We start from the raw sequence: 23,651 nt of genomic DNA, 5'->3' as shown, positions 1-23,651 counted from the left end.
GGTGCCCACACAGTTACCTCCAGAGCTTTCTTTGCGCATTTGAGTTATTCCGTACACTTGGCAAAAACACATGTTCTCATTTGCTTGTCTTCCAGGTCTGTCTGTGCTGCAGAAGGTTCTTGACACGGCAGCAGAGAGGAATTGGCTGGTGACCTCAGTCAATGTGGAGACCATATCGAGTAATGCCTTTGCGAAGGTGTTCCAGGATTTGGACAAGCGAAAGGAGGGCCAGATTATCATTGACTGTGAGACTGAGAGACTCAACAACATACTGCAAATGGTAAAAACATTCACTCTTTTTTTATGTTTTCACAATGTATAATCTCATTTTAGCATAAAAACGTGGCCTCATAGCACAACAAAAGCATACAGCTGTTCTTTTAGACGCATGTCAAGCTAAGTATTAGTTATGTATGTGGCTTAAGTTTAAAAGAATTTGTCAGACATACAAAAAAGCCACAAACATTTCAGGACAAATCTACACACATTTTTATCAGATAAAGAAAGGAGGGGATATAAATTTAATGTGGTGGTTGGCTGTTGGTCTATTGTGATGTCTCGTCTGCTGGAGCATCAAGGACAGTAAAAGATAAATAACACAGCTTTGGCATTTGAAGCCAGCAGTTCTCCCATGATAGGATCATCACTTTCTCACCTCCGCATTGTTAAAAGGAAAAGGATCCTATCATCACAATTGACTGTTCACCAGCCCCTTCCATCAAACACAGACTGTCCAATCATAGCTTAGCAACTGTAACTAGGCACAGCAGGCCCCTTGAACTCCAGATTATATCATGAAGGCGGTGTCTCTTTGTTGTTACCTTTATAAAGGATTATTAAAAACACAACAGGGAGATAATATGAAGAAAATGCTTCTGACTAATTATTCACAAACAGTAGTTTGGCTAAAGGAAGATATCACAGTAACCACCGCAGTTTACACATGATGCACTACTAGGATGTTATGTTGGCAGTTTCCTTAGCAACTGCTAAAAATAGCGTTTAAAAATATGAAAAGTGAATGTTTATACACTTGTAAGAATATTGTGATGGACACAGACACTGTGTTATCACCCACTGGTTTTTGAAATGGCGTTTTTGGCAATTAGGTTGTTTGGAGCCATAAATGAATATAGCTGGATGAGAGGGAACAGCGCTACATTATGGGCTAATGCTAGCTAGCTTTATTAGCAAAGTTCACAGACAGCTGTATGGGTGCATTTCACCGACAGTAGCTACAGTTTGTTTTTGTCTTGTTTAAATCACTAATTTGTTAGTCGTTTAACCAAGAGAAAAAGTTAGACTAGTGTAAAAGATCCTAAGAAAACATTTAAACTGAGTGCACATTACAACAAATATGTTATGTGTGTTACAGGAGCAATATGAAACTGTCAATCGTGTTCCTTGTTCAATATTATTTGGAGGCCGCTGAAATGTGGGCCATTTTTTGTCCTTTATAAAGTTGCAAACACACAGCATCAGATTAGATGGCAGAGTATGTCTAACCTTTGTGATACTAACAGCAGCCGCCTTGGTTTACGCTTGCTAGCATTCACATCCAGAACATGATTACACCTGGCTTTGGATGCTTGGTTATGTTCCTGTTATTCTCCAGGTTTTATACACCAGTGCTAGTTAGGACAGCTGTCATCAGTTTATTTTTCCCCAGCTTGTTTCCACTGGTAGAAAGAACGTGAGTAGGGTGCTGGCTGTGTGTCAGGGCTGTAGCCCCAGGTAGTCGCCAGTGGTGTCATCTTTGAACCATCTTTGAGCCAGTAACTGCCTTTCTGCATTAATTAAAGAAAAATAATACATTTAACCGACTATTATTTCTGACACAGACTAGCAAAGTTGGCAAACATTCAAACATCTAGCTGACTAGTCAGGCTCATCCCTCTTCCCGAGGTCCCATTTGGTTATTGGAATTAGCTCAAATGCAGCCTAGCAGACTGTGAACAGGCTTCCATAACAATGTTAATTCAACTCAATGTAGTTTTAGCTTTATAACGCCAAATCAGTGGTGCTGTGAAGGTGCTGTTATAGTGTACAGTGTTTTACATTCAGCATTGTTAAAGTCTGCTAAAAAGACCAGAAACTTTTTGTAAAAGGATATGAACATTTTTATGCTGTAAAGTTTCAAATTTTAATACTTAAGGGGATTAGTTGCTTTTGGAGACAGCCTCAGGTGACAGTTTAACTCTTAAGGTTGTAAGGGCAGATTATTAAGTGTTGTTAATAAGAAGCAGTAGATACATTAAACCAATAATTTAGGATACAACAGCTACACTTTATTACTAAACTGTTACATTTCTTCTATTTATTAGTCTTTCACATTAAACATCACCTCTGTGGATGCCCTGCCATGGACAGTCTTTTATCATGCACATTATCATGAATGAAGTACTTAGGTTCAAGAGACCCTTTTCACAGGGTTCTCAGTTTAAAATGAGCAAACTGGAAACATTAAAATATATTTTTCATCTAACTCATGTACAGTACCCGAGTTTAATTACCAGGCTGCTAAGGACAGCTGTCTTTCAATCAGCAAAATCAGTGGTTGCTGACTCAAAATGAGCTGATTTTATTCAACCGCTGTCTGAAACCAAGAACCCATTATTTCAAAAACTTTTTTTCACTTTGTTGTTTTTTGTGGGGGTTTTTTTACTGCCTTTTACAAGCAGGCATTCTGGCATAATATGAAGGCACCAAGGTGTAATTTGTTTTGCTTGTTGATTCCATGCATGTTATGATTTTCAGTCTGACTGTCATAGTTCTTAATGTTTGTTCCAGAGAAGAAAAAAAAGTGCACACACATCCCCATCTGTATTTGTAGGCTATCACTGCTCTGTGTGAATGTTATTGATGGCCTGGTGTCTACAGTTAAGGTTATTGCATCAGTTCTCACCAGTTTACAGAAGCTGAGCCCGAGAAGTTCTCCATTCAGACAGCCACCATCAATCACCGACATCTGCTCCCAGCCTCCACGCTGCCCTGCCTGTGCACCCATCCAGCGAGAAACACATATATACACAACACCTCTGCTTGGTTTGCCCTTTAAACTCACAACTGATCCCATCTAATTCATCTCATACTGTACAGATATTGTCTTACAATACAGCCACTGACAGTATATCACATAAACCGAGTGTAGAGGCAGTTTCATAGAAAAGCCACCGCAGAGATGTTTCGGTGGGTTTGCCAACAGAGAGACAAAAAGGGTGACCTGCTCTTTTTGGGCTGAACTCTGAATGACTCTTAAAATCTGCATGCATAATTTAAAAAAAGCTACTCAAAGCCAAAACTTTTCCATTTGACAGTCCAGTGTGGCTGTGTGTTTCCCCCTGTTGCACGGTGTATTGGTGTCAGTACTGGTTCGTGTCTCTCCTCCCTCCTTCTTGTTTTTCCTTGCCTGAGGCTTGGCCGCAGGGCTCCCCTCGTGTTGAGGTCATCATTAATAACAAATGCCACCTTCTGTCATGACCTACGGCATCATTAGACGCACACGCAAACACCACACAAACAAATGAGTGCACTTTGCACTGTATACACAAAGCAAAATGCTTGCAAAGAGAAAGAGAAAGGAAAAAACATGTTTACCACACTGCCTGCATGGAGAGCATGAAGCAAACTTCATATCCACCGGGTTAAGGCTGTTATTAAGCTTTATATTAATGCTGCTCACTTGACCTTATTTTATGCGACTGCTGTCAGGACACACACACACACAACCAAATTTGCTGTAGCTATACACAACAGCAGGCTCGTTATTTAGCCAAGAAAAAAAAAAGAATTTAGCCACCAGCTAAGCATGACATTTTTTTCTTTTTAATCATATACTTAATCGACATTTAGATTTAAGTAAAAGTGACGCTCGGTTTACCTGCTCCACTCATAATATAAATAAACCATCTCTTAAAGTGTCCTGGCCCTTTGTGATTGGCCGACCTGCGACGCCTGCAGTGAAAGAATTATGACAGCGCAGGCAGGACAGAGATGCAGAGTGTAAGCGTGGGAGAAGGGCTGGCACAGTTCATCACTAACAGCCTGCATTATTTCATGGTATTGTTAGACCTTGATGGAGTTCCAGGGAAGTAGAACTCTGTAAAATATTTAAATATCAGATCAAAGATCAAACCAGAGCTCACAAGGGAACAATACTGAGAGCAGAGAGAAGACTAGTAGGATTAGGAAGAGTCTGCCTCATGTCTTAAACTGTGTATATTTCTCAGTCTTTGCTTCTTTTTTTATATATTTAATTTTTAACTTGTTCCCTCTTCGGGTTATGTATCAAAATTTTCTGTTGATACATTTTGCTTGGTAGATATTGTGCCATTTTCTTTGGAACAAATATCTGCATAAAGACAGCAGTGCTGTAAGAACACTTCTTCCACAGCAGAACCATTCATCACTGGAAGGAAAGGGAGGAAAGGACATTCTTTGACTCCAGAACTGTCATTTTCTCAAAGCCAACATGTTCAAAGGCCAGTCCCTTTGCTCTGATTTCCTGTTAACCTACTTTCTGCCTGTCCTGCACAAGATCAAATGCTTTACACTGTCCTGTCTGTGGTGTGATGCCGAGAGAGTGTCATATCCTTCCCCTCACTTTCTCACACATGAATATATTCGAAACAACCTTGTGTGCTCGTGTGTGGCACGCATTTTATTTTATGTCTCTTTTGTTCTTATCTTTCAGATTGTAGATCAAGGAAAGAATGCAAAGAGCTACCACTATATTCTGGCTAACCTGGTAAGAAAGACTATTTTCATTTTTTTTAAATTTCTTAATAACCACCAATAACCAATTATCTTTTGCTTCCAAGAAGCCAGATGTTCTTGTAATTTTTTAAGACGTCTTGAGCAATAGTTCTCTAGCATTTCCGAAGTTCTTTGGTTGCTTTTTCACCCATTTTCAGTCCACTTCCTGTACCTGACCATTTCCAAATATTTTTTTTAAGCCACACTTAGCGCTTACCTATGAATCATCTAATCATATGTGCCGACACATAGCAGACACTTTAGCAAAAAATCTATTTTAAATCAAGTCTTTCAACATTTTATTACTAGCAGTCTGTCACAAAAACATGTAAATACAAAAATGCCTAAGATAAAACACTTTGACAAGCATAAAATAGTATTTTTCCTCCAACATGTTGGTTCTTAAAGACTTACTAACTGAAAACTATCTGGGCATGGTGTGCACTGTTTACTTTAAAAAGTTGAGGACAACAGAAGAAGTGGCAGGTTTTAAAAAATACTATCTATAGCAAATGAGCGGTATCCATGTCCTTAAAAGACAGGGGAACAAAACCAACAAAGACCTGACACAGGACCTGAGAGATGCCTTAGTTGGTCCATTTACTGTTCAATGGAGATTGATTGGAAATTATTTAAGTAGACAGGTTAACAACCATCCGTAAAACACAGTGGAAGTTCTATCATGATTTGGGGCTCCATTGCAGCCAGTGTTGTTGAGGATCTTGTTAAACTGGCAGAATTATAAATGCAGAAAAGTACTGTCAGATTTTGATGTAATATTATTTGGAAACCATCTGACTGGAAACAAGGTAACATTTCAGCGCGACAATGATCCCAAACATGCTGCCAATGCAGTAAATCATACTTGGATAGAAAAATACAGAATGGAATACAATCAGGCATGAAGACCACTTAAAATGAAGTTACAAGAAAGCTTGTGTTAAAGAGTTCAGGTTGTGTTGAAGAATAAAGGTTCATATATGTTGGCAGATTTCAGTAACTCACTGTACCTATTTCTCATTTTCTAAGAGAAATAGAGAAATCAGGGGTGGCTCAGGACTTTTTGCACGGCACTATTCTTCTCTGCATTCACAGTTTATTTGAATTTATATACATTTATGTAAATTGTATCTTTTGTCTTATACTTCATTTCATAACTGGATTCCAAACTTTCAGTATTTTATTGCCAATTCAGTAGTTGTGTTTACCCAATAGAATTATCTGGTTTTACCCTCATTCCATCTGCAGCCCAGCTAAGTCAAATATCCTTTCACTGCCACAGCTATAGAAATCACAGCAACACAAGTGGGAGACCTGTGACAGTGACAGAAAGCTGTGCAGACTCACAGCAACAGAGAAAGGTCAGGCAGCCAGTGTATGAAAGCATACATCCATTAGCTCTCTTTGTCTGCGGCCTTTTCCTCGCCACACACATGTTATGCAGACCCCGACAACACTCGATAAATGCGGCCAAATGAAAAGAAAACTGGCATCAACAGAAGCTGTGGTAATAACAACATTAATATGCAGCTGCTGGCTTGAACAGTTTCTCACTGCCGGTGTTTTAGATTGACTCAATCTCCCTTGTCCGACCGGTTTGCCAGATTTAATTTTAAATGATAAAGCTTAGACGGTAATAACAGGTGATATGCAAAGTGGCCACAGTCATTTATAATGGGCCCGTTAAAATGTTGGACCAAAAAAAAGAAAAAAGAAAGAAAGAAAATGACTTTATACGTCCTTGGACCTTTTAGTTAATTTACTTACCTCAGTGCACATGTGTGCTTGTGTGCGTTGATTCTGAGCACAGACTGAGTTTCAGTAAGTACTTAAATTGTGGTTACAATTCTGTCGGGAACACCCCCCATCTACGTCCTGTGTTAGCAAAGGCTAGTTTCTATAGTAACCTCCTCAGCTGACTGCACAGCATTAGCTCATTCATGGAGCAGAAAAAAGACATAAGTCTGTCTGTTGAGCTGAGAAATATGGACACCTGGCAACACATACAGGTACATTAAGGGAAATGCGGCTGTTAAGGCAGACTGAATGCTGCCCCTCTTGGTTGCCCACATATGTTTGGGGTATTTTTCTTCTTCTCTTAAATAAAAAAGGGCAAAAAAAACAATTCTAGATAACTTTAGGCTAGGGAACAGCAAGTCCTCTTTGTTTTTCTTCAGTTCTTTTGACTGTATGAAAATCAAAACACAGTAAACAAGCGCAAATTCGGAACGGTTGTGATAAAAAGAGCCAAGGCTTCAAATGGCACGATAAAAAACAACAACAACATCAGAGCAGAGAAGAAAGAAAACGGATGGTACGCTGGAGACAATCCAGAGAGAGGCACCTTTTCTCCTCATCAGTCAAAACTTTGCTTTTAAACCTCAGACAAATCACAGACAAATCTTTTCTCCTCCTCTGTCTCCACTCCCACCCGGTCCCTCTTGTCTACCTCCTCCTCTCCCCACGCTGACAGGCAGCCTGCTGAGAGACTGAAACTGTCTTTCCTACTTTCTACCTCTCTGAAAAACAGCCCTCTCCATATAATAGTGGGGGGGGGGGGGGGGGGGGATACAAGAAGGAAATACCATTACAGTAAATCGCTTCTTCCTCCATTCTTCTTTGCCTGAGGCTCGCCTTGCATTGTTCACAGTAGCCTATAAGGTTTTGATCCTGCTGTTGTTAACAGTAGCCTATGAGGACTCCGTCTATCACAGATTAGTGCCGGACTGCTCCTTCCATGAAATGAGGTTTTCTATTTTCTTTCTCACTACTTCTGTCCCTCAGGAAAGACCTAAATGAAGTCTGCTCAATGGGATGATCACCCTATGTAAAAAAGAAAGATTTTTTTTCTTTATTAAGAAATTAAAACCTGAACTTGTGATGGCACAGTTAAAGCAGTACTTAAAATGTAATAAAGTTGGCTAAATTACCCAGCCAGCGGCACCTAATGTTAGGTGCCCTGCTGCTGGTTCCAAAACCTTTTTGGACAGTGATCTTACCAAATGCTCACCTGCTTGAAACCCTTTGATGCAGTTTTTAACAAGTTATGATAATTGATCCATCCATTCATCCATCTGCTTATAAGCTAAACTGCTTATGAAGCTCAAAAGTAGAGGCAAGATCCATTTTACATGTGGGTTTTTTTCTTGTGACCCCTGGATAACCAGAACCCCTGTTTGCAATCCACTGCTGTAGAAGAACATATCAGCTGGATTTCACAGGGAGCTAACATATCCTCTGTACCTGTGTGAGTATGTGTGTGTAATCTGTTTCTGTCTGGTTTCCTCTCAGGGTTTTCTGGACATCGATCTGACAGATCTGAGGAAAGGCGGGGCAAACATAACCGGCTTTCAGCTCGTCAACAACTCAGAGCCGAGTGTGAGCCGCATCGTCCAGCAGTGGATGGAGTTTGATAATAAGGACTCCAAAGTGCCCAAGCCTGGACTCAAAGTACTACCCCTTAAATTTCTGAGTTACTTTCTTCTTCTTCCATAAGTCTCTAAGCCTAGTGTCTATATAATAGGTAACTCTTATCTGAATATGCTTTTTGGATTTTGGATTTCTGCTATAGCAATTATTTATCTATACCAAGCTGAGAGTGATACCATATTAAGGTATTTGTGTATTTACAGGCATAAGAAAGTAACCTAAAGTTTACGTTATAGAAATGAAGTCTCTGATGTTTAAGCAAAGTGCTTCTAGTGTTTGTGACATGAAATGTAATTGAATTAAACTTGCTCTCTGCAGTACACAGGTGCTCTAACATATGACGGGGTGAAAGTCATGTCTACAGCCTTTCAGAATTTAAGGAGACAGAGGATAGACATATCTCGCAGGGGCAACGCTGGAGAATGCCTAGCCAACCCACCAGCTCCCTGGGGACAGGGCATAGACATCCAGAGAGCCCTGCAGCAGGTCTGCACACGTGGAGAGGAACACGCTAATGCACACACGCATAAATACATAGATCCTCGTGCACACTCACACAATTTCTTGAGTGGCACATTGGCTAACAGCTCCTGAGTTTGGGCTGGCTGAACAAATTAGGTCTCATTCTGTCGTGTAAAGTTCACATTAAGTCGTTGGAGAGCTCTCCAGTATCAAATGTGACATCATAGCTAGTAAACACAACCTGCAGGCAATAACACTCGACTGTGATTATCATGAAATATGACATCAGCAATTGAGTTTAGAAATGTAATATTTGGCGATGAAAATGCTGGACTGGCTGTGAGACTCCTTAATGTCACAGAGACACACGAACGCCGACCCGCATGTGCATCGAGGAACACGGACAGTTATTTGGATTAAATTTAGAACGCTAATAAAAAAAAAAGAAAATTTAAGTTCAAGCCATTCAACACCATTCACGCAAAGTATGGAAACATAAAAACTGCTTTTGTGTTCATGAGGATTTACGTACAGTACAAGTGCGTGTGTGAGTGTGCTGCCCAAGGCTCTGTCTGCAGAGTGGCTGCGCAGAGGCCTGTTCCGAATCAGTCTCGCCATCTGCCTGCAGATAGACTGGAGATTGAAGCCGTTCGTGTTCGCTCAATTAATTCCATCACATAGCCAAGACAAACACGGTGCACTCTGCACACATACGTGCACACCGTCTGTCATTTATGTCCACAGGGACGCGCGGACACTCACAAATGAAAACGACACAAAACATGCGAGTTGCGCTTAGAATGCATGTCATGTTAGCATGATGTGCGAGTGCTTGCTCCTAGCACTGAAACGCTGGTTGAATATCACGCTACGTGGCAGCCGTACCAGCCAGGCAAGTGAGAGGATCTGAATTACTTATTCGATATCTTTGACTCCATTACAGGTCCGTATAGATGGATTGACTGGTCACATTCAGTTTAATGAGAAAGGCCGCAGAACCAACTACACTGTTAGTGTCATGGAACTGGCCCCCTCTGGACCCAAGAAGGTGAGCCTGAGGGTCCGATTTAAGATGTTCATTCTTGCCCAAGGGCCCCCTTTCTAAAAAGAAAATATGCATGCAGTCTTATTACATGTGTCTGACTAACCCTGTAGCTTATTTTAAAACCTTGTACTGTAGTCAAATGAGTGAATGCTCCAAAGAGCCAGTTTCTAATTTAAAAAGTTAAGATTCACATTTAACAAGAAATCTCCTACTACCTTCAGTGAAGTGTATGAGTAGCTTTTTACTCTCACACCTCACTGAGCAGCTCCCAAATGAGTACATCATTACTGCTGCAAATACCTTAAGGATGAAAGGTAAATTAGAGACATGGATTTACCTTACTTCTTGGTATGTTTTCAGTCTTGCAAATGCAACTGAATGTTTATTTGAAATAGCAGGAAATTCATATTTTCCTCTTGCGCTGGAGAAGCTATCCAGTGAGGAGACTTAAGTACTTGAATTTATCTGAAATACCTGATAAATTATACATTTTTATTAAATACAGCTCATCATTTCAATTAAATTTTGTGCACTCCACATACATGTCTCTTTTGGGATTTCAGTCATTCACAGTAAGAGCTGCTAAATCAGCTTGATAGGTCATTGGGCTGGACTTAAATATAAGCTGAAATATGATAAACTGCCTTTAAGCTCGAGTCTTTGAGTGGGAGTAAAAGTTATTTTTCTCTCATATAGTCAGAGTTTCACTTTAGGCAGTTAATTAAACACGGGCCCTACTTTGTGACACATTCTCCTTGCCTTAGGTCGGCTACTGGAATGAAGATGAGAAGTACGTGACTACAGCCAGCCTGAGAGGGAGCAACGAGACTTACCCACTGCTGAACAGAACTTACATAGTCACCACTATCTTGGTAAGTATGAGTTAAAAACAAAAAAACTCAAACAAACAGAGGTTAAGGGCTTTTTTTAGGGGACGAGGGTGTTTAATTTGAGAGAATGAAACAGATAAAGTAATAGTAACATATTTTCTATCATGGTAGAGTTCCTTAAATTTCACTCCCCTGAAAGAATTCAGCAGGCGTCCGCGATTGTATCTTGCTCTCTTGTTTCTTTTCCCAGCTACATTTTCTAACTGCTCTCATTCTGACTGAAGCCTGCTCAGAATAAGAATGAGTATCAGTATAACTTCATTGCTCCGTGTACATCTGAAGTGCAGAATCTTATGCCTGACATACAGTGTTGATGACTGTTAGAGTTAGTATAGTACACATTTATTGCACTTTTAAAAGCTCACAAAAGGTCAACATAATCTCTGTGGTAATGTCAACACACATAAAAAAAACAAGACTAGAAGGAACCAGCAGAAGTGTCTGTGCAGCATTACAACTTGTCATGAAATAGTCAAAGTAACTGTTATATATGAGGCTGTGGTATGTCAGTGGATCCTTTAAATTTCTTTCAATTTTTTTTTTACTATAAATGTCATCATTAGGTCATCCAACATGTCTTAGGTTGTATTTATTGGCAGTAACACAGATGGTCTGCAAGTGAGGTCAGATTCGACCTGATCCATTCTTATGACACTTATCATTATATTTTGTAATCATAGCTGATAATATCTGACTACAGTATAGTAGAGGATATTAAAGTTAGTTAGTACAATATGTCCCTGCAGGTACAGGATGTTCTCAGTAGCTTGTCTATGTCTATGAACTGGTTCCCTTTTTTTACTTGTGGTATATTTTTAAAGTGAAAATGTTTTTTTGCAGTGAAAAGTGGCTTTATCTAATGTATGTGTGAAAGGTATATGCACACCGGATGGAATTAGAAATTAAGCAGCTTAATTTATATCTCACCATCTATAGTCTACAGTGATGTGAAAAAGAAAGTTTTCACATGACTTTCTGCAGTCTTGTGAAAAATTACAACCTACATCAGCAAGTGTGAGCATCTCTATGAAAGAAGACATTTTTGCAGTTTGCTGCTCTGGAGCTTTCAGGTGTATGTTAACACAGTTGTGAGGAGGGAAGACACCAGCAATATCTAGAAACAATTGTTGCTGCCTATCAATCTGTGGAGGTTTATAAGACCATTTGCACACAGTTTGAAGTCAATCATTCAACAGTGAAAAAAAATATTGACAAGTTGGCATTCAGGACAGATTACCAATCCTCCCAGGAGTAGACATCGCAACAAACTCACCTCAAGGTCAGAAAGTGCAACGCGAAACTGAGAAACTGCAAAAAATTCCAGAGCAACATCTCAGACTCTGCAGGCTTCAGTTAGCATTTTAGTTAGCAGTTCGTGACAGTACAACTAGAGGAAGGCTGAACAAGTATGTCTTGTTTTGAAGAGTTGACAGGAGAAAGACTCTTCTCTCTAAAAAGGACATGGCAGCATGTCTTAGATTGGTAAAGATCCATTTAAACAAACCACAAGGTTTCTGCAATTATTTCCTGTCACAGATGTGACAATAGTGGAGATGTTTGACCATAATGCACAGCACTATGTTTGTTACAAACTGAACACAGCATATAGGCACAAACACATCATACCTACAGTCAAGCAGTGTGGTGAAAGGAGTGATGATTTGTGCCTGTTTCACAGAGACAGGACCTAGGAGCCTTGCATGCTCTTTATAGCAAAGCATTCTAGAATCAAATGTGAGGTCACCTCTCTGACAGTTAAAGCTTCGGCGAAATTGGGTCATTCAGCAGGACATTGTTCCCATGCACAGCAGCAAATGTGCAACAGAAGAAGAATCAAGTAGTTCCAATGACCCAGTCAAAGTCCACACGTCAACCTGATTTAAATATTGTGGTGAGACCTAAGAGAGCTGTGCTTAAACAAATGCTCACAAGTCTTTATGAACTAAAGCAAATTCATAAATAAGAGTGGGTGAAAATTCCTTCACAATGATGTGAGAGACTGATAAAGTCATAGAGAAAAATAGTCATTTAAAATTATGGTGGTGCTACCAGCTACTGAAACATGAGATGAGCCTCATTTTTCACAGGACTGTATAGAATCCTGTGAAAGCTTTCTTTTTTGCAGGACTGTGGGAATTTTGTGGGACACATGAATTCTACTGTGTGCGCCTTCCTTCAGATGGCGTCAGTGCTCACCAGATACAAGATTCTTAGTGGAGCTGATGAAGGCAAGAAACAATGGAGAATAACAGAAAAAACATGAGTATACATCAACCTGTGCACTTTTTTTAGAGGCATTGGCTGCATATATAGACATCATTGCCAGTGAGAGGAGAAAAACTCTTCCAGTCAGCCTCCAAGTTGTAATTAAGATAAAGAAATTTTCAGAAGCCAACTATCTCTGCCACTTAGCAGATATAATTATGTTTAAACAAACTGGTGCAAAATGGCTGCAGTAGTCAGTTCAGCTTAAATAAAGCTCAAAGTGAACCCTAATGCAATCCATTCAGCTGCGAGAAAAGGAGATTGATAGCTTACATGGTTTTTTTGTACCCAGTTTTCAAGCCTTTAGGCTATTTTTCAGAAAAACAGAGTGCATAATCTCAGAGATTAGACATAGTTAACTAAACACATTCTTTGTTTGAAAGTAACTCTCCAACACTCCAGGAGAGAGAGGCCAGAGGGAAGCCACTTGGAGTTTGCCAAAAGGCACCTAAAAGACTCTCAAATATCGAGAAATAATTCTCTGTTCTGATGAAATAAAGATTGAATTCTGTGGCCTGAATGCAGTGCGTCATCGGCAGCATCATGTTCTGGAGATGTTTTTTGGCAGTAAGAACAGGGAGTCTAGTCAGGGTCGAGGGAAAGATGAATGCAGCAACGTATCCTTTATTATAACAAGCTCCAGAATGTTCTGGTTCAGCCCCAGTTTTCCAGCAGGACAACGACCCTAAGCACACAGCCAAAGTAACAAAGGAGTGGCATCAGGATGACTCTGTGAATGTCCTAGAGTGTCACAGCCAGAGCCCAGACTTGAGATCTGAAAATGGCTGTGCACAGACGCTCCCTATCCAACCTGACATAGCTTGAGAGAAGATTGAAATATTGAGCCAGGGCTGTGAATACTTATGTAGTTGTTATATTTTAGTTTAAAAATTTTTACTACATTTACAAGAATTTCAAGAAAACTTTGTCTTTATGGGGTAATATGTTTATAATTTGAGGTAAAAATGAATTGAATCCTTTGTGGAATGAGGCCGTAACATAACACAACGTGGAACATGTGAAGTGCCGGGAATACATTCCGCATGCATGTAGCTTCTGCCACTTCAGCTGTCTGCAGTACAACTGGAAGACCAGAGATCCTGTTAGAATCATTTTCACTGAAAAGCCAATCAAGTGGTTCTTGTAGTATTACTATAACAAGATTACTGAGTTAAATATAAGAAAGTAGCCACTAATGTAGCTGCAAATGCAAATCCTGACATGTAGTCTATTGACATCTACTTTCGAAAGTATGCCTAAAATCCTTATTTAAACCCAAGAGTTGGAGTCTCCGGAGTAAGCTCCCAAAATAACTCTCTCTGACATAATCTCCTATCAGTGTCCTTTTCTCCGGGAAGATAAATTAGTTTTCTGTCTTGGAAGCTAAGAGAAGAGATAAGGTGTGAGGAGCACAGGCGCAGGAGTTTTTACACCTTCTAACTTCTGTGCTCTCTGATTCGTTGCCTAAGGGTGGGTGTTGTTTTGCTGCTGTGTTGATATCACATAGTTCTTCACTGTAGTCCCTGCTGTCCAAGCCTGTGCCCACAGACTAGGCCTGGAGATGTGGAGAAATGAGGCACAACTGGTTTAATGGGGCATCAAAGCTTCCTTTGCTGATGACTGCGGCTTTGCACTGAAACCAGACAAAGAGTGAAATGTGTCTAATCTTAGCATGCCTGATTTTTGTGTTATTGTCACCTTTAGTGTGTATAACTCTTAAAATATATTGGGTAATGTCAGCACATGAGAGAAAATGATTGAATTTTTAAAACGTATTCAAAATATGAACTCCTACATGTGTAGTCGCATTTGTTCAGATGCACAAGTGTTCTTGTGTGTATAAATGTGCAGCGAATGTGTCTGAGTATTGTATTTAATGTGGTTGAGTGACAGCAGATCTCAGTGGAGCTGTTCGAGGTCAATGTGATTCAGTCCTGGAGGACCTTTTGTATGCCTTGCCACATCTCCATGTGCACATTTGTACATGTGTGTGTGTTTTTCTGTGTGTGTGTGTGGCGGGCATGGTCACAGTTGCGTGTGCCCTGTCTTTGTCTATGACTGCGTGCGCCAGTGCGTACACTGTGAAAGCGCTGCACGCCAGTCCTTTCTCTTCACTGCCTCCCCAGGGTGCCATTTGTCTACCAGCCTCAAGTTATGTGCAACAATGATTACCTTCACCTAGACCATAAAGAGCGGGAGAACACAGATAGCTGTAACACATATAGGGAACCCTCTCCTCCCTACACCCCACCTCCTTATCTAGACCGTGGTGAACACGATGGAAGGATTTGCTAAGCTCAGCAGAAAACTCTCGCTTAAAACAGGAACACATAACAACTTGTGGGAATTGAGGCCTTCTAAGTGCTGCTGGACAATTTATACTGAGGCGACTTTAATTCTGTATGAAATACATATTTCTGAAAGTGGAGCCCCAGGTGTCGTGTCAGCTGCAGTTTCTCAGGCAAGTCAATCAGTGTGAGATGTGCAGTAGTCGATGTAACAAGAAGAACAGTGTGGCCCCGGAGCAGAGGTTATCCTGGTTTCAGAGAGCTGTCAGCTTCATTGTCTTCATGCACACACTCACACAGGTGCTCGTTTGAATCATACCTCATGTCTCTTCGGCTCTAACTATGCTGCCCAATTCCTGTTTTCTTGCTGCATGCTATGTGCTTTTCAGTGCACGATCCAGTCACAATCATCCTACTTAGAGGGTCTTTGTGGATGAATTACATACCTACCTTCAGGGAACAAAGCCAAAATAATGCCTTGTAGTTCCATTTAATTTTCTTTTCTTCTCAACCTTTAAACCTACAATTATATCCGGGGGCCAGTACTTTTTTTTCCTTTTTTTTTCCCTAAGCCTCGGTTTAGAACAAGAGATAGCACTTCATTTTCAAAATGCACACTAATTTCAGAGAAATCATTTCAGAAGCTCTTGAGTGAGTTCCTGTAAAAGATTTTTAAAACTTTAGGAAAATAAAAAGAAACAAATAAAAAATCAGTTTTTACTCATGGCTGCCCCACATCCAACAGGAGTCTCCATACGTGATGCTGAAGAAGAACCACGAACAGCTTGTGGGGAATGATAAGTACGAGGGCTACATCGTGGAGCTGGCTGCAGAGATAGCAAAGCATGTGGGCTACCAGTACAAACTGAAGATCGTCTCAGATGGCAAGTACGGAGCCCGAGATCCCGAAACCAAGATGTGGAATGGCATGGTCGGAGAGCTGGTGTATGGGGTGAGTCGGTGGAGCTTCTTCTAAGATTTTCTTTTTGTTTTCCCCACAGTCAAAGCTGGAAAATTAACTTTTAAATGTCTTTTGTGAATACTGATTATTGAAGGTCTTAACACATTGAAAACCTCACTGGCCCCAAGCCTGTTAAGGATGATTACCTATTTTGCTTTCTTTTTATTAGTATTCTGCGCTGCTTATTTAATTATAATTTTAATATGTTAGACTTTGGGCAGGGTTCACTTTGCAAGAAACAAATCCTTACAGTTTGCTGCTAGAATAATTTGTGATTATATGATTACTAAAGCTTCCTCTGAATTGCAATTTTGACAGTCTAACTACTTTGTTCTTCAGAAGTCTGAAATTGTGCTGTGTTTTTAATTTGACCTGGATCGTTACCAACTAACTTTTGCTGTGTGTACCAACTGTGCTGTGATAAGGGGGAGGAAGATAGAGACACCATCTTAAAACTGAAAGAACTGGTCTTTCATTTGCTTTCTCGTTGTGCAATACACTTGGATAATGATCAAGAATACGTTTATATCTAGACACAGTGTAGTGCACTTTGGTTGGTTGCAGTGATCCTCTCAAACCTCTGTTGCAAACAAGGAAACACAAGTATCATTCCACCCCAGAATTTCAATGAAATGCTACTTTATCCAGCACTGTTTACACCTGTCTTTGTGCTCTTTCCTCAGAAAGCAGACGTGGCTGTGGCTCCGCTCACTATCACCCTGGTCCGTGAAGAGGTGATTGACTTCTCCAAGCCCTTCATGTCTCTGGGTATCTCTATAATGATCAAGAAACCAACCAAATCCAAGCCTGGCGTGTTTTCCTTCCTGGACCCGCTGGCTTACGAGATCTGGATGTGCATTGTGTTTGCCTACATTGGCGTCAGCGTTGTCCTCTTCCTGGTCAGTCGATTCAGCCCGTACGAGTGGCACGCCGAAGACTACGAGGAGGGAGCCGAGCCACAGACTCCCACCCAAGCAGCGGCTTCCAACGGGGTGCAGCAGGGCCAGACACCGACGCAGCAGAACACCACCCAGCAGAGTCCAGAGCAAACCAATGAATTTGGCATCTTCAATTCCCTTTGGTTTTCACTTGGCGCCTTCATGCAGCAGGGCTGTGATATTTCACCACGGTAAGAAGCTGAGGCCACAAATTTTGAAGCTTTATAGTCCTCTGAGTCTCTGCTTTTATTTGTTGGTACACAAAGAGACATTCAGTACCACCTACGTGTAGTACATATCTATCTGCCACACCAACGCCTCAGCATGCTGACTTGCTTTCTTTTTCAGCTCACTTGAGTTTTGTTTATTGAGATTTTGTTGTGTTTTTCTTAGCCACTTGTCGTACAAAGAAGTGATAAAACTTTGATGAAGAGCAGAAGAGCCAGTTTATGATGTGGTCATGTTGCAGACTGTTGTGGTCTCATTCTGTCTCCAGATAATTCCCATAGTGCTAAAAACATGGCACAAATCTAGGACAGTCAAAACTTGTAGTCAGTAGAAAGCTTTAGTATTTTATAAAATTAAAAATTCAAATCCAACTGTCAGTCTGCCGGCCTGCCATTCTGCATCTCACAAGTGATTAGCCAGTCGGTTGTGCGAATATCAGAGCCTTAAGAAGCTGCTATGAAGGATCCTGGTGTGAGTATTGAGTGGTATATGTTGGCTTCCCTCAAGTGCTCTCATGAGCTGTGGTATGAAACCGTTCTCAAAAGGTCACCAATTAAAAATCTCATTAAGTGTCTGAAATTAGAGACACTGAGGTCGACTTTCTGAGCTCTCCAGAGGCGCTAACAGGAGGAGATGAGAAGATAATGTCAGTGTTATCACTGTAAGCTCTGAACTAGCAGAGACAGGTTAGGTCACTCGTAGACAGAGCTTCTTGTCTCTTTAAACATTAAGCTGCATATACATTATGTAGCAGCTACCGTGAAGTTGGAGATCCCGGCGCTCTGTCTTGAAAGGGTAATCGTAAGCATCGCTGCGTTCCATCTCGACTTCCTTCTTGTGGCAAATTAAAGGGTGTATTTTCACTTTGGCCTCACCCTGCACAAATAACAGAAGGGAAAAAAACAAAACAACTTTGCAACCCACGGGCCTGCATGCGGCACATAGGTGCTCAGCAGTACATAATGTAGGTAGTGAATTCCTCCTCCCACAGGCCTTCATCTGACATTTACTGTTTTCTGCCTGCAGACTGTGCTGTGCTTCATGCGAGATGAAGCCTATTGTCCAAATGCTCTTCTCTTACAGGCAGAAAATGCATTTGGAATAACTATTGATTTTCTTGTATGCCACACAAAGAGAGAGGGCCAGGGAATGTCACGGTGCTTCCTTAAAATTGTCCCTTCCTTCTGTATGCACAGCCATCTTTGTGCTGTGTGTGTGGAATGGTGTGTACTTTGCAATTTAAAAAATCAAAATTAAGAGTATTTGCATTTCTTTTGCTCGAGGAGCGAGGGGGACGACCTCTGCCGATGCAAGACCTTTCATTGACTTCGGCTAAAAGGACAAAACAGTCCATTCCTCTCTACTTTCTTATGTTCTCTGTAAAATAGGTTTGAGGTGGAACCGAATTTCATTAGTGTCATTAGTGAGGTTGGGCTTTAAGGGCGCTTGTCCTCTAAGGACTTCAGTCAAATACCTCTCTTTGTCTTGGAGTGTCCTTTCAAGGTGAGTCTGAGTGTTCATTTTTGGTTCTTGGTAAAAAAAAATTTTTTTTTTTTTTTTTTTGGGGGGGGGGGGCGTCAGGGGAATTCACAGACTTTTTTTTTCTAAAGAGAAAAAACTGCACATGTCACAGCGTGTGCAGCAGGACATGCTGTAGCGATCAGCACGGCCTGCTTGGTGTCTTGAAAAACCAACACAGTGAATGTTTCACCCCGCTGAATACTGGCCTGAAGGAAACATCTTCCCCTTGAAAATTTGGGTGACCTAGTTGCTCTAGTTAGCATAGCGCATATTCACACACACTGGTGCATGCTGATGTGTCTCCTAAAGCATTATGAGTTCCTCTGCTAGAGTTAAAGGACATACTGTTGCAGCTACGGTTTGTCAGATGAAAGCAACAGTGCTTGTAACATCACAAATTCACAAGAACAGAGTATTACACAGCGTACGCAATTTTACTATTATCAAAAAAAAAATGCTTTCGTGAGAAGATTTTGTTCTTGTATGTAAGGTAGTGTTTGACCATCTTCTTAAATTTTTTTTCTTTTCTTGTCTGGCTGCAGCCTGTCTTTCTTTTTCCACTTTATTCATAGACTGAATATGTCCTGTCGGTGTGAAAAGGGAAGCTAGTGCGGCTGTGCCTTAAATCTCCATACTTCTCTCTCTGGATTGCAAAAAGAAGGTGTATTACAGGGATGTCCTCAGTAAAAACTCTCTTAACAGTTTATATTCTCAGGCACTACCTTCAGGTCTTTTTCAATACGTCGTTATGTTCATTTTGTATGTTATGGTCCCATTTAGAGTGAAAGAGACAATAAAATAGAATACTAATAGAATACTTTAGAGTGAGGATACCTTGTCAGCAATGTTCCCTCTAATTTTTCATGTGTCTGAGCGAACACACAAACTCCCTGAGCGGTCCCTTGGACCACTGTGAGCGACATCAGATGTGTGCACTGTGGTCACGCCAGCATCTAGTCCATCCAAGTTACATGGTTTATTAAAATAATCAAATTACGGCATTTACATTTATGTTAGACTACTTTTAAACTGCTTTAGCCCATTTACAATGAAAATGTAAAAAAAAAAAAAAATCTTGTTCATGACCTGTGTAGTATGTTAACACTATTGGAAGTAAAAATAACTTGAACTCCAATTTTGAAAACACAACTTTCTTTTTTTTTTCTTTTTTTTTTTATAAAGCTCTGACTTGTATTATGAGTCTGTGGTCTGGGAGAGAGTCCTGTAACTCTGTCTGCAAAATACAGTAAATAATGACCAATGTTGGGCAATTAATTATATAGTTCTTCAAAAAAGTTACTCAGTTTGGGAAACAACAAAGTTTTTTGCAGCTATTTTTTTTTTAAATGCAGCCAATGCATTTTTAAATAAACATTTTAAACTATTTACAGAACAACCAGGTGTTCTGCATCAAACTTTATGCCACACAAATTATTTGTGCCACTCCAAAAAATAATTTCTGTCCACTATGAGATAAAGGAGAACAACAGCCTGATACCTGCAGGCCGGACAACAGGAGATGTATCACTCCTGTAACACCTGTAACATTCAGCAGTCGCCTCATTGTTCTGACACACACAACAAAACTATTGACTACACTACACACTAACTACACAAGATTTGCGCTAAACGTCTCAAATCTCTCACATCTCAAACACCGCCGTCACTCCTAAAACCTCCCCCCGTTTCTTAACAACTAGATGCCACGTTGCCATATCATTTTTTGATTGGTCGACATGGTACTTTTTGTGGACGAATAGGAAAGAGAGAGGGTTGTGGGGGTTTGTTTTTACTCACAGGCTTTCGAGCCTTTTTCTTTATAAAACGCCGTTTTTACCGTTTATTCCCGCAGTAAATATAAACAACGATAGTATTCAGGAAGAACACCAAACATTGCATATTTTTTTATCACAACTCTGGTTTTACGTGGCCTATCAACACAATTTAAAAACTGGTATAAAGTCCATACTTTTTCCGTTAATTGTTCCGTCTGTCCTGCTCACATCTCCAATGGTTGTACACGTTGTCATTAACGTGGCTTCACTCCTCATCATCCACGCCGCTTTGCTCGCTAAAACACCGGTGTCGGCACATAAGGACGCTGTCATAGCCTGTCAACGACGTTGATTGGCTGCGTATACGAATGTGAATCGCATCATTGGCTGGACTATGGGATAAGGTGGTATCGTTCTAATCCCATACGGGAGCAGCCAGTCTACGTTCACAGTGCAGGCGAAAGCGCATCAAATCCGATTTTTTTGACCCTATGCGACCCGTATCCGATCATGGTATGACAGTGTGAACGGCACAAATCCGATATTTTCAAATCCGATCTGAGTCACTTTCGTATGTGGTACTGAATCCGATACATATCCGATGTTTTAGAAAGCGACTGCTGTTTGAACGGTCATGTCGCATTAAATCCGTCTTTTACGTCACTGACACAAGACAGACGCCAATTATCAGCGCCGGAGAAGCGCCCGAGAAGACATCGCGAACGCTTCCTGGCCATCCAGTGTAGATGTTAGTGAAACTGTTGGGAACACAATGTGAACATTTTATTTGTACTGTATAATCTGCAGATTTTGACAGAAATCTGCAACTATTCTTTGAAGCACCGCTCCTCTCTAAAACAGCAATAAGGATAATTATTAGGTTATCTACATTATTATGTAAATAACAAAATAACTTAAAGCAAAAATTGGGAAACGTAAAGTCCGAAGTCTTTATATTAAGGGCCATCAGTCAAACAATATTGTTTGCTCTGGGTCTAAACAGAGCGCGTTGTGTGTGACATCTTCTTTTGCGCATGCGGGCCGGTTTGAGGGTTCACACTAGAGCGCGTTTGCTGTCGCATTTTATTTGTAGTGTGAACAAGCAGACAAAAAAATCGGATTTGATCAAAAAATCGGAATTAAGCATTAAGACCTGCAGTGTGAACGTAGCCTAACACTGCAAAACAGAATTGTTAAAGTTTTAATTTTAATTTCAATTCAGGTTAGATTTTTTTTTGTGCGCAACGCAGATTTTCTGTGCGCAGAGACCGTGCCAGCAGTGCACAATTGCGCACGTGCGCAGCTTAGAGGGAACATTGCTTGTCAGGCACAAGTCACTTTTTTAACATTTTGTATATTCAAAACTTTGCTAAAGTACAAAATAACACTTCTCACTCAGAATTGTGTACTGTATTTTTTGGAGCAATGTTATTGATGTCTTAGCAAATACCGCTTATGAAATCCTAGATAGTCACTTGTTGGTTATTATGTAAGCACATGAGCTATCCTTGCTGATTGGCTGATCTTAGGTTAGTTTTTTTAAAGCATCAACTAATATTGATTTGTCTGATGTTGTAGCTCTAACTAGTTAATTAAGAACTTGTTAATTTGGTAGCAGCTGATATACAAAGTGACTATGTGAAATAATATTTGACACAAAGCAGATTAGGGTCCGTATTGACATATTACATCACAGAGTTGCTGCAGCTGTGTTGGTTGTACATCCATGATATAAGTGTGCTGTTTAACCACGTTCCAAAGGTGATCTGTTGAACGGATATGATTTGTATGACTATGGAGGCCATGTGAGCACAAGGAACACATTGTAATGTTAGTTATGATTTGAGCTTTTCGACACGGTGCGTTATCTTGCTGCAAGCAGCCATCAGAAGATGGGCTGTGGTCATAAAGCGATGGGCATCATCACCAACAATACTCAGTTTGGCTGTAGCCTCAGTTTCCTGTTCGTAGCTGACAGGAGGGGTACCTAGATCCTCTCCTGCATGGCTTGGTTGTAACAAGTTTAATAACAGAGTTGCTGTTCCCGTTCTATCAGCTCAAAGCCGTCTGGATATTCTCTTCTAACCTCTGACATCAACAAGGTATTTTCACCCAGAGAACTGCCACTCACTGGATATTTTCTCTTTTTTTAGACCATGCTCTGTAAACCCTAGATGTGGTTATGAGAAAATTACAGTAGCTTTTGAAATACTCAGACGAGCCCATTGTCTTGACCACTTCTACATGCCTAAATGTAGGGTTGAAGATAGATAGATAGATAGATAGATAGATAGATAGATAGATAGATAGATAGATAGATAGATAGATAGATAGATAGATAGATAGATAGATAGATAGATAGATAGATAGATAGATGGTTAATTAATACATTTCAGAATAAAACTATGTAAAAGACATTATGTTTCTGAATTTGCTGACATTTCCCAGTCAGTGCCTGTAAACCTGTCATCGCTGTGCCTTTATTACTAATAGGTGAGAACAGATTGTTCTAGAGGTGCATTCAGCTCTGTGGTAGGCAGCCTGAAGCACTTCTCTCTTCATACTTCTCCATTTAATCAGAGACAAAAGGCCAAGGAACAACACTGATGATCCACTCTGTCCTGGATTAATCAGTAGGCGTGTTTAATTTTCTCGTCAGCCTGTGTGTGTGTGTGTGTGTGTGTGTGTGTGTGTGTGTGTGTGTGTGTGTGTGTGTGTGTGTGTGTGTAGCCTGGTTCTATTAAAAGCAAACACTTATTGCCATTTTCTTTGTCAGCGCTCTAATAGTAGGCTATCGGACTGGAACAGTCTACGGTGTACCTGTGCATCAAGGTGTACATGCAGCTCTGTTTCTCTGTGCGCATGCATAGACTCACATGCTTGTATTCATTTATGCTTCAAACTGATGCGATGCATTAATGCATACAGTACGTGATTGTGTGTGTTTATTGGCCAAACTGCTCCCCCTGCTATTTATTCTGTGCAAGGCCGTGTTTACTGTGCTCTTTCTAAATGTCAGCACTGTCAGTCAGGCCCTCCCATAAGCCCCAGTCTGTGCTGTTGGGCCCTCCTTGTGTTTATCTCTGCAGACAGG

The 23,651-nt window shown here is 40.6% G+C and overlaps 1 protein-coding gene across 2 annotated transcripts in view; it reads left to right on the top strand.

The window, feature by feature from the left end:
- The window catches only part of gria1a (glutamate receptor, ionotropic, AMPA 1a), a 73,165-nt gene that overhangs the window by 22,187 nt on the left and 27,327 nt on the right, over nucleotides 1-23,651 (top strand). For both annotated transcript variants that reach the window (XM_063490357.1, XM_063490364.1), the window contains exons 4-11: nucleotides 96-280; nucleotides 4,694-4,747; nucleotides 8,047-8,205; nucleotides 8,503-8,670; nucleotides 9,590-9,694; nucleotides 10,456-10,563; nucleotides 15,880-16,086; nucleotides 16,779-17,224. In XM_063490357.1, the coding sequence (XP_063346427.1) occupies nucleotides 96-280; nucleotides 4,694-4,747; nucleotides 8,047-8,205; nucleotides 8,503-8,670; nucleotides 9,590-9,694; nucleotides 10,456-10,563; nucleotides 15,880-16,086; nucleotides 16,779-17,224 (1,432 nt within the window). The remainder of the gene's footprint in view (nucleotides 1-95; nucleotides 281-4,693; nucleotides 4,748-8,046; nucleotides 8,206-8,502; nucleotides 8,671-9,589; nucleotides 9,695-10,455; nucleotides 10,564-15,879; nucleotides 16,087-16,778; nucleotides 17,225-23,651) is intronic.

Source organism: Pelmatolapia mariae, linkage group LG2 (assembly GCF_036321145.2).
Source record: "Pelmatolapia mariae isolate MD_Pm_ZW linkage group LG2, Pm_UMD_F_2, whole genome shotgun sequence".
NCBI classification, from domain to species: Eukaryota; Metazoa; Chordata; class Actinopteri; order Cichliformes; family Cichlidae; genus Pelmatolapia; species Pelmatolapia mariae.
The sequence above is the reverse complement of the archived record's forward strand: the minus strand, read 5'-3'. Positions and strand labels throughout refer to the sequence as shown.